Source organism: Perissodus microlepis, chromosome 7, assembly GCF_051167445.1.
Source record: "Perissodus microlepis isolate ML-2025 ecotype Zambia chromosome 7, ASM5116744v1, whole genome shotgun sequence".
NCBI classification, from domain to species: domain Eukaryota; kingdom Metazoa; phylum Chordata; class Actinopteri; order Cichliformes; family Cichlidae; genus Perissodus; species Perissodus microlepis.
The window spans coordinates 42,196,709-42,208,326 of NC_140467.1; the positions used below are offsets into that span (position 1 = coordinate 42,196,709).

The following is an 11,618-nucleotide window of genomic DNA, read 5'->3' on the forward strand; positions in this document are numbered from 1 at the left end:
GTCGTCCTTGTGATCCATTTGAGTAAGCTGCACATAGACACAGAGCCTGCAAATACGCCCGTGCACTTCCTGCTGCAATAACGCACCTGAAAAAGCTCTGCAGCTGAGATCCGCTGCAGCCAAAACACACCAGATTGTGGTTTTATACACTTGACAAATCCTGACTGTGCTTCGCTTTATCTCAGTGTCTCAGCGTCTCTCTCCCTCACACCCAATTTCTATTTCTCTGACTTCCGTGCACACAATTTTGAAAAGCGCTTTTGCAGAACACAGCGACGTTCAACATCATCTGCACGTTCTAGCTTTATTGGGCTGTTACATGAAGACCTGACATGCCGTCCGATTGCCGTTTTGATTAATTTGGAGGCTTTTCACAGAGGCGGCTGTGTTGGAGTCCCACTGAGATGTGTACGGGCCCACATGTTTAAGCGGTCCAGCGTGTGATGTGCAGTGATAAATCCAGTCAGACGGGCTCCGTAAAAGTATGGAATCCTAAGCGTGCACCCTAAAAAGAGAAAAATTTCAAACTCCACAGTTTTACTCTTGGAGTCTGCTGGAGTAGCTTTACATGACTCGCAGGTCAAAAATCATCATACTGGTTGTTTTTTTGTTTTTTTTTGTTTTTTTTTAAAGAGCATTTCCTCAATGCATCTACTTCCTGAAACAAGCCATTATCAGGAATGTGTACCCTGGTGATGTCACAGAGTGCTGATCCTTTGTTTCACAGCCGTTACTTGTACATATGCTGAACTTTTTATTTGAAACTTGGGACATGTTTAATATAAAAGTCCACCCTACTGTAGCAGTGTATATATGACAGAAAATGGAGAAAAGTATAACAGGTTCATATTAAAAATTCAAAAACGGAACTGAGTCCTAGTTGTCCAATTTTGTTTGTTTTTTTTGCATAGAAGCGCACAGTAATTGGGACCACACCACCTACTGTTACCAGCAGAGATGTTTAAATTCAAACACAGGAACACAAAAAATCCTAACACTATTTGTGTACTGTGAAACTTGTACAAAGGTGCATAAAGAGAGTATCATGTATCATCTTCAACTCTGCCTGCTGTATCTTTAGTAACTTCTCTGCATTTCCTCAAATAAAATCCTGCAGAAATCTTTGAAGGTTTTCTGCACAAATGTGATTTCTTAGAAGGCAGTTTTCTCTCCTGCGATGAGCTGAAGTGTAGCAGAGTCATTGTGAATGTGCAGAGAGGAGGGCCGCAGACTCCTGCCCGTCAAAGGCTCTTGTGAATCAACTTCCTCTGACCGAGGCAGCTCAGGAGGACTCGGCTCTGAGCTGCCCTCTGTGGTGGTGGCCTCACTGTCGGAAAGCTCGCTCGGCTCATTTTCCTCTGGGAGACTTGGGAGCTGATGGTCTAGGATGCTGTCATCTGCTTTTGAGCTGTCCTCGGGACTGTGGTCTGCTACTTTCTGACTGGGATCGCTTCTCTCTGCAGCATCAACAGATTTATTTGGAGTGCGCAGGCTCTTGGCAGCCCTCATAATGTCAGCCTGGAGCTGCTTGTGAGAGTCCACTGGCTCGCTTTCCTGCCCCGGGGAAGCTTTTCCTTGAACTTCGTTAAAGGGTTTAGCACCTCCACTTTTGTCCCTGTCATCCACATACATCTTTGAGGGGAAGGAGGAAGGATAGTAAGCGTTGACTTTGCGTCTGTGGCTCATGAAAACTGCCCCGCAGATGATAAGGAAGACGAGAAGGATGAGACTGGCTGCAACGAGGATGAGGAGCATGTTCTCATTAAGAAAGTTCACAAGCTGATTCAGAAAGTCAGTTTCCTCCTGGGCTGTGTTGGCAGGTGCGGTCTGGTACTCCGTGGAGACATTGGTAATAGGCAGATAGAAATTGAAGTTGTTGTAGTCTTCCTCATCTATGCTTCCCTCCAGAGTATCGGAGTAAGGCAGAGGTGTGGACAGGCTGCTACTGATGCAAAGCACCACGCACAGACCAATGTGATGAAGGGCCATCAGGAGCGGCATTTCCCCTCGGAATCTGTAAATAACACTTAACATCAGTGACACACGTGAAGAGAATATGTGCTTTGTGTGTATTTGGGTAACATCTTTTTTTCAGAAAGTAAAATATCTGCTCATTTAGTGCCGCTCTTAAGACATTCAGTCTGCAAAGGAGAATGGCCAGACTGCTTCAAACAGATAAGACGGCAACAATAAACTAAAATGACCACAACCGAGGTATGCAGAAGAGCATCTCTCTTGAAGCAGACTGACTACAGCAGCAGAGGACGACACCAGACAAGAAGACAAGCGTGGAAAACATTGTTTAGTCTGATGAAATCCAGGTGTTAAGGTCAGAATTTAGCATGAACTACATGAAAGCATGGATCCATCCTGCCTTGCATCAATGGCTTAGGCTGACGGCTTCTTGGCACACTTTGGACCTAATAGTTCCAACTGAGAATCGTTTAAATGCAACAGCCTACCTGACTTTTGTTGCTGATTATCTCCATCCCTTTTATGCCCACATGCTCCCAGGAGGATAACGCACAGCTTAGATCATCTCAAATTGGTTTCTTAAACATGAGATTGAGTTCACTGCACTCAAATACCCTCCACAGTCACCAGATCTTGATCTCAATGGGATGTGGTGGAATGGAAGATTCACATCACGGATGAGACACAGCTGCAGCAACTGTGTGCTGTCATGGTAATATGGACTAAAATCTCTGAGGAATGTTCCCAGCACCTTTTTGAATCTCTGCCATGAAAACCCTGAAGTGCATCCAACCCATTACTAGCAATGTGTATCTAAGGAAGCGACCATAGAATTATATCTAAAGCAAATTAACCAAATCTCTGCAAATTAAAATTTTCACTACACCTTTTTACATATTAGAATAAATTATATTGAGCGTATCATTAACCCGAGAGGTGTTGATTTAGCAGGAAAACTTCCTGCTCAGATATAACCAAAAGTATCTTACATGGCTTTCTACAACAAGAAGTATAAATAGTATGTGTGTTTGCAACTTGATTAATTCAACCGAACAACCAGAATTCAACCAGAACTTTGATCACACTAAGCTACGTGCTCAGTCTGTCTCCCAAATCTTTCTGCGCCATCTGTGTGCAAGCTGCGAGACATGAAAGTCTGGGAAACGGGTTCTGATGTTGTTGTTTCTTTCTTTTTTCCCAAATCAATCACCCTGCTCACCCTGGACCTAATATACACTGACACAGTAACACGCACAGAAGGAGGTCACAAGCACACACAAATCTTCACTCAGCAGATTTAATAAGTGCGACTATTTTATTTGCAAACATAATGTCTAAAACTTTTAATGTCTAAATCTGAACCTTGTCTCTACTTTTTTATTATCATGTTCCTGATTCCTGAGTTTGAATCCTTCTATCATGATGCTGTCAAACAAGATGTCAAGATGCTGTAATTGAATTTTAAGGACAAAACCTTATGAAATGACACATTTGACTCACCATCCACTGCAGAAGAAGAGCTGTCTGCTGAAAAGCCCTCAGAATGAGGAGGATGAGACTGGAAAAAAGTGAACTTAGCACAGCAAAGAGCGGCGAATGCTCGGTGAAGCACGCCCCCTCCGTGAGTTTCAGGTTTCAGTGTGGAGGTTTGTCTGGGTATTTAAAAAAAATGCAGTTTACCATGAGGAGAAATCCCTCCTTCTGCCTCTCCACTGTTCTCCTCCCCCTCCAGTTTCCCCGAGAGTGTCTGAGCTCTCCGTCCTGCACACAGATTGTTCTTGTTATGTGGGAGTTTATAATGTGCTGTGGGGGCAGGGACCTCTTCTCCACTCTGATGTTTGGCTCAGTGGATGTGGAAAGCCAATTCCACAAAACAAAATTAATTCTTAAAAGCTATAAAAGCATCACAAATAAATAAACCCTCTAAAAATAAAACAGAGCCTCTGACTGACAGCCTTTCCTTCGTTTTACCCCCTTAGTCCCTCACACTGATGAATAACAGCAAACCTCTGGGGCTAAAAAAAGAGTCAGAGAGCAGCTTGTATGAGTGATCTGCCAATGCAGGAAAAGGTTAATGGTTCCTGTGTGGACAGCAAAGAGAAGGGGGAAGGTAAAGGCCACACGCTGGAGACTGTTAGAAACAATGTGGAGCATTTTATCCAGAGACGAGCAATTAAAGTGTGTGTGTGTATGTGTGTGAGACCACTTAAGGGAGAGAGTGTGACTTTGTTTGAGTGATTGCATTTTTCTTGCATGTCTGTTTTGCTTTTGATCGCTCACGACAAACGTAGCTTTATATGGTCATGAGAAGCGTGCGATGGGTTCCTGCATCCTCCAGGTTTACATTTGCCTCAGCTCTGTTGATAGTCACCGACGTCTGTAAATGTCGGGGGAAAATTTAAAAAAGAGAGAGAAAAAAAATGTGGTCTCGTGGCCCTAATATGTATTCAGGGAATTGTTTTCTTTTCTCAGGAAAGGAAGTGAAATTGAGATCCAGTCAGGAGCAGGAAAAAAGCCTTTTTTTGTGAGGGCTTTCATAAACGAGGGCACTGACGGAGATCACAGAAAGTTTATTTCTATTATGACTGTTTAGAAATTTACAGACAGTTTTTTTTTTTTATTAAAAAGGCTTTTAATGTTGAAAATATTCATAACACTAAGCACAATATGGATTGCAAGGCATAATCGTTTTGAGGAAATCTTTCAGATAAGTTCCCCAAACTTTGGTTGTCATGAGAGAACCACAGAATATGTTTAACTTCTACACTGAGAAGTGATCAGTTCTAAGTTTGCAGAAATGTTTTATTCTTTTTTTCATTATGACTCTTAACCTGAAGAGTTACTAAAATGTTAAAGTTAACAAAGACATTTATTTAATAAATTATCAGAAAGTAGATCTCTTCACACATACTTAAACAACATGAAATTAGTTTTGTGCATTGTGATGACCCCCATGTCGGTTTGTTTTTATAGGTCATGTGATACTCAGGTGGACAGAAGGTGGCCTAGTCGGGTGACCCCATTTTCTTACAGGCTTGCAGGGAGTCCATACAGAAGAGGAGAGGAGAGGAGACACAAAGAGTCACCAGGACTGCTCCTTATATGCCACAATCAGCCCCTGATGAATGAAAACCCTACAACTAAGCCATGTTAGCTCCATGCCAGGGTCACATGACCTACCAAGACAAACTGACAAGAGGGTCATTACATCATCAAGCGTTCAACCATCTATGTATCTGCTCATCTTTTGGTGTGAATTGCACAAAATTGGTGATATCCATCCATCCATCCATCCATCTCTTGTTTTTTCTCTTATCTCACTTTTTTATTTAATATAATGGTGCTAGATATTAAAATTATGGTGCTCACAGCTTCAAAAACTGTCTTTGAAACCTCCCTGGCTCTTATCAATCATAACAACCCACTTATGGAAAATAAATCCACCATAACGAGCAGTTTTGTGTGGTTACATTTTCTTTTTTCTAAAGTGCACCAGCCAATTGCATCACTTTGCAGAAGGAAGTGTGCCACTGCACATCGACGTTGTGACAGGATGTAAACACAGATTGTTTCCCCCTTAGCTGAGGTGTGATATTAGCTTTTGACTGGCTGATGCAGTTAGGTCGAAAAGACATAGTTCCTGCATAAAACTGCTCACAACACCATTTGAGGATGATTTCTTGAAAAAAGACATTTGCAATGAGTAGCAGAAGTCAGTTGTAACCTGGTTCTGGTATATTCAAGACAAGGAAGGCAACTCTACAGTAAATATCTGCAAACACCGGCACATCAGGTGGACAAAGAGCACTACAGGCCAGCAGAACAACATGTAAATTTGACTTGAGGCTGAACTGTCCCTTTAAGCGTTCAGCCACCTGGATAGTTCTTGTAAACTGAACAGTGTCTGAACAGAGCAATAATATCCCTTTGCACAGCAAGCCTTCCTGTCCCCTGTCGTAAAGTGAAATACCAGCAGGGCTCAGCTCCGGATGAAAAAAAACAAAAAACAAACTTTGATCACTCTTCATCCTGTGGAGGCTAAAGTCATGCAAAAAGCACAGACCTTGTCAAATACCACATGCAGTTACAGGCACTTGCACATAAAACCGTGAATGTTTGTCAGTTTGTGGTTTCTTTCTTCCTCCACTGAAATACAGCAGGTACTGAAGCAAAACCACTAATATCAAAGGGGAAGCAGGAGTTTATTCAAAAAGCAGCTATTTCCATGCTGACTGATAGCAAACAGATGAAAGCATAGTAAAATCCATCTACACGTAGCGATCATTCTCTGGAAGGAAGCTGCTGAGAGTCAGATTATCTCCCACCTCGTCATCGCTGTCTTCAGCCCTTGGCATCACCAGGATGCCATTGGGCACCGGATTGTGCTGTCTCGTATAGTTGTAACTCCTCTCGGGCAGCAGAGCAGAAATGCACATCATTTCCGTTTCCTTTTGAGGTTTGCACCTGCGCTTCCTCGATGACAGTTTGGCGCAGAGGACAATGGTAGTAAAGATGAAGATTGTGCACACCAAAGCCAGGCAGGCGATGACAATGAGGCACTGCTTCACCACGTTCTGGGTCAAGCAGGGTTGAACCTCGGTGCTGGGGGTTGATTTTGAGATTTCACCGTGTGGCGATTTAGTAGCTGGGGCTGGCTTAGTTATTGGATGTGGTAACACCGTGGGCCTACGGGGGAACGGGATTATTGCAGTGGTGGAGTTGGAAGATTCAGTTGACGTTGAGGTAGCATTTGACTGTGTGGAGATAGAAGAACTCGAGGCAGAAACGGACTGAGTTGCAGATGAAATCTCAGGGCTGGTCTTCAGTGTCTTGGCTGTTGTGGGGGGCAAAGAGGTGGACACCTGTGGCACACGTGTTGTCTCTGAGATCGACTCTGCTGTCAATGGGCTTGCAGTAGAAACTGAAAGGCTGCTGAGGTTCTGAGTGCCTGGAGCTGCAGTAGATTTCTCAGAAGAGAAAGTGGATGATAACACTGATGTCATTGCAGACTCAGTGATGGATGTGGGCTGTGGAGAAGACACAGCTGCTGTTGATGAGAATGTTGCAGGAGCAGTGGTGTCTGGCGCTGTGGTTGACTGTGGATGGGACCCGTCCTCTGCATGTGTTGGTGTTTCTTTCATGGTCACTTGGTGGGAGGGTTGAGTTTCAATCAAAGCTGTGGAGGTATGAAGTAACTGCGGAGCGGAGCTGCTTGTGACTGCTGCTGCAGGGCTTGTAGGAATCAAAGTGACTACACTGTCACTGGAGCTTTTAGTTTTGTTACTGACAGCTGCCGCGCTAGTTTCCACTGTGGTTACCACTGTGCTCTGTGCCGCTGCAGAAACGGTAGTAGCTGCAGGTCTGTGAGTTGTTCCCCACACTGCAGGGTGTGAATCTGTTTTATTGTGAAACGCAAGTGCAGTTGTCAGCTGGGCGCTTGTCTTGTTGGGCTCAACAGTGTTGGTAGAACCACTGGTTTCTGGGGTGGAAGCAGCCACGATGAATATTCCCCATAAAAAGGCTGGAAATGTCTTCATGGCGAGGAGTGTCATAGCTGCGTTGAACTAAATCTGAAATTGCAGAATGAGTTAAAAGTAAAAAAAAAAAAAAGATACATGGAAAAAAGATACATGGGAGGAAAAATCATTGTGTCAAGTGTACCAGTTACATCGTGTGATGAGGCAATCATGTGTCTGTCACCACACCCTTTGCTTTATGTTCACACCAAAACTCAAAAGTATAGCACTGAATATTAAATGTGAAAACTTTTAAGCAGAGGATTCAGATTTTGTATTTTCAGTCAGAGAAAATTCTAATCTTTAAAAAAAAAAACCCAAACCAAAATGTAAAATATGTAGAGAGAAAATAAATATGATAAATCGGACTCCTGTGCCAGAACTTATCTGGGACCATTAAACATAACGAGATAAGCGGTAGATCCTTAAGTCAGAAAAGTTTAACCACAGCAGTGGACGTGTCTTACCTGTCTGCAGGTGGAACAGAGCACGGGTGAGGACGAAAAGTGATAAAAGTTCAGCTCATTTCAACCACTCTCAGAGGACAGTCTCGCAGTACTGACTTGTCGACTGTAGGTGTTTGACAGAAAGAAGAGAATAAAAGAAAACAGGAAATGTTCACACTTTTTTTTTTTTTTTTGAAAAACCCAACACGGCACTATGTAATGTTTTCAGATACAGACAGTTCCTTTTGAAGCACACAGCTTAAGCTTGCATCAGCCAGGAGGCAAACCGTTTCACAACCTTGTTTCGTTTTTATCATTTTTATAAAAAATAACATTTGAAGACATAACCAAGTCCTGTCAGCTATAATCGGGCAGAAGATCTGTCTTACCTTTCTGATGTAAAGCTCAGAATAGATCAGTTGTTGCTCTTTGGCCAGTCTGATTACTACTTCATCTAACGTAACAGGAAGTACTCAGTTCTGCAAACTGCTCAGATGCTTCCCGCATGTCACCCTATGGTCACATTTCTGTCTAAGATTTAAAGCTACATGTCATGCGCATATCATGGTTAACCACAGCGACAGGACACACAGTTACATATAAACGTATAAACGATGGATGGATCATGTGTAATAGACGGATACCTGATTTGGTGTCTTATGAATTGAAAGCCTGTCACCTTGTAACAGTCACCTCACAAGAAGCTTGGACACCCACATTTGCACGCTGGGGAAACTGAAATGCTCATCTTCTGTGGAAATGATAACTGTCACTTCCTGTACTGGTGACTCACACTGAGATGTGGCTACAAAAAAAGCAAAACGCAAGCTTTAAAAGACAGTGACACAAAAATGAGATTTTTTTTGTTCCGTTGCCAAGAAGTGAACAAAACAAACACACACACACACACACACAAAACTACCAAATTGAAAAACTGACAACATAGATCTATACAGATCATGCAATGAAGCTCTTTATGTAAAACATTGAGCAGTTAGATGATTACATGTGGCTTAAAATAATCCATCAATATTGGCTAAATCTCACTGTCAATATCTACAGTTTGTCTTCTATTATTGTATAGTGGATATTTATAGTTAGGTGCCAGTGCTGTCAGATATTGTTAACCTGCTTTAGACGAGAAAATTCACTGAGTAAAACTGTAACTGCATACAGACTTTTTTCTTGTTGTATTTTTGGAAGAAATATTAAGACTAAAGAATACAACTGTGCAGCTGTATCTTCTAGATCAGACTCAAAATTGTCCAATCATGGCCATACACTGTACTTATGTAGTGCCTTTTCGACTTAATACAAACACGTCTAATTGCTGAGGAAACTTCGACATGCACACTACGGGAGCCTTGTGATCAGCTGCTCCAATGTCTGAAGTATAAGTGCTTTTAACCAGTGCTTTATTTTATTTATTAATTTTTTTCTGGAGCCAACAGTGATCATACCAGGTGTGTTTAAAGAAAAAAGAAAATCCTGGAAATCAGTCCAAAAAAACTTTAAAAAAAACCCTAGTTTTTTATCTGGCTGATGCCTCCTTCATAGTCACCTCTGGACCATTTTAAGTGTCCGTACTGTTTTTGCCCCTATGCATACGTTATGGGCCTCTTGTACCCGTGCCTCTTCATAATGGTAAGCCTCCAGCTTTACTAACAAGAAGTGGCCAAAGCCGCAGAGAGGCAGATTTGGAAAGTAGGTTTAAGGTGGTTTTGTTGTGTGTGGATGAAAAAAGCTCACTTCCTGGGCACAATGGTGGGCTGGTCTGCACAACAACTAAGGCTGTTTCCTTCTGAATGTCCTGCCCCTCACTCAGGGTGCACTGACAGCCGCACTCCAGTGTTGAAATTCACAGTGCATGACCCTGTTAATTGTATTAAAAGATGATGCGTACGCTCTTGACCTTACTCCTTGTTCCTGGAAATGCTGGACTCTTCAAAGTTACAGTTGGAGAAACTGGGGTCAGTTTGAAATAAACAAGTTTGTTGCCGTCTAGAGAAATGACCTTCAAATTGAAATCAGTTAAGGTTTCTGATTTGTATGGGAATTATTCTCATTTCCAGAACTTTTTAATCACACCGCATATTTAGACATAGGGTGGATGCTAAATAAAGCAAGCACCATCCAAAAGCTCAATTAATTAACAATTAATTAACTCAAAGTAATAGACTGATTAACCACAAGAATTTCACTCACTCACAGTCTAAACCACACAGCAGGCCATAATATTACAACTATAACTCCAGTAAAGGCACCACCAGCACAGTCAGAGGTTCAGTGACTCACAGACAGCGGTTTTACGTGCAAATATGTGAGGAATGACTCGCTTTTGAAGTGAGCCACAAATGGCCATTAAAGAAACTGCGGATCACCTCCAAAGTCGCAATTCAAGCTTGTGTGTCCATGTGCATAGATATTTGGCCATGCAGAGTGAAGGACTCCAGGTATACAACATACGCAGATATGCAAAAACCCAACATTAAGTAGGTCACAATGGCTCTTTGTGGATGATGTTGTGCACAGAGCTAATGCTGATTGGTTGAAAATTGGGCCTGAACAGTTAAGGGAGAACCACTGGAGTTAACCACTGAGGAGAGGCACAAAAACCATTTAAAAAAAGACGAAGAAAAGACCATTCAGGGCCTGCAGTGGACACATTTAGTTATCTTTAACACTCAGTTTCACTTGAGCTCGTTGCAAGTTTGAACTTCAGTCGTCTGAGTGATGGACCAACAACAGCACAAACACAAATAGCTCACAGTCCAGTTGGTCCACCTCACTTTTTTTGCCCCCTGCTGACAGTAAACATGTTGACAGTGGTCCACAGAGCTGCGTGTTGGCTCTGCACAGAACTAACCCATAACTGTCCCTGCCCCTTTATACTAAAACAGTTGATCGCAAACATTTTTTCTGACATTCCCCATCTTTACAAGGGTCAAGGTATTTAAAGTCAACACTACAGCAAAACCAAATTCTTGTTAATTTTCCCTTTAAAAAAATCATTTTAGCTCAGCTTAGCATAGGTTAGTCCTCCACTTCTCCCCTGTGGAGGCTCTGTGCTCTGCCCTCATAGTTTGAGAACCTCTGTTCTGAAAGCAGAGCCCAAAGTTGGAGCAGGAATCTAGTCCCTCCTCAGACCACTTCACAGGCTACTTTAGATTTAGAAAAAACATAGCCTGACCTTTTCTTTAAAGCACTCATCACAGTGCCAAGGGGCCTCCTGGATTATCATTATTGGTCTATTTACACATTAGAGAATTGTAATAAAGGTGCTGGTCAGCTCAGAGTACAGGTTAAATGATCTTGATGATCACGGGGGCCCACAGGCCATTGTAGTGCTAGCGCTGGTACCAAGCCTGGATAAATAGGAAGGGCATCCTCCATTAGACTTCCATTGAGTATCGGCTGAGGCCTAGAATAACAATGACCACCAATGATACTGCTGTGCTAGTGGAAGCTGTGCTACTGTTGACTAAAAACAAAGGAGGAGAGGAAGAAGGTATGCATGGAGGCAGCGAGAGAGGAGGGAAGACAGGAGTGTGGAGGCGAGAGTGATTTGAAATGTAGGGACTGCAAACGACACAGAATATAGATCCGCCAGGCAGGAGGAGAGGAAGACCACAGAAAAGATTCATGTACATGGTGAAGGACGACATGTAGAGGACTGGAGCGA

The 11,618-nt window shown here is 42.6% G+C and overlaps 2 protein-coding genes across 2 annotated transcripts; both read right to left on the bottom strand.

Moving 5' to 3' along the window:
- Nucleotides 1-599: 599 nt before the first annotated feature.
- On the bottom strand, nt 600-4,201 carry tmem119b (transmembrane protein 119b). The gene is made up of 2 exons (XM_084935171.1): nt 3,475-4,201; nt 600-2,014 (listed from the first exon to the last, which is right to left on the bottom strand). Exon 2 carries the CDS (start codon nt 1,999-2,001, stop codon nt 1,153-1,155), a length of 849 nt encoding a protein of 282 aa, XP_084791297.1. The 5' UTR covers nt 2,002-2,014; nt 3,475-4,201; the 3' UTR covers nt 600-1,152.
- Nucleotides 4,202-4,288: 87 nt separating this feature from the next.
- On the bottom strand, nt 4,289-8,784 carry selplg (selectin P ligand). The gene is made up of 3 exons (XM_084935170.1): nt 8,326-8,784; nt 7,958-8,060; nt 4,289-7,544 (listed from the first exon to the last, which is right to left on the bottom strand). The coding sequence occupies exon 3, from the start codon at nt 7,524-7,526 to the stop codon at nt 6,243-6,245; it is 1,284 nt and encodes a 427-aa protein (XP_084791296.1). The 5' UTR covers nt 7,527-7,544; nt 7,958-8,060; nt 8,326-8,784; the 3' UTR covers nt 4,289-6,242.
- Nucleotides 8,785-11,618: the final 2,834 nt, after the last annotated feature.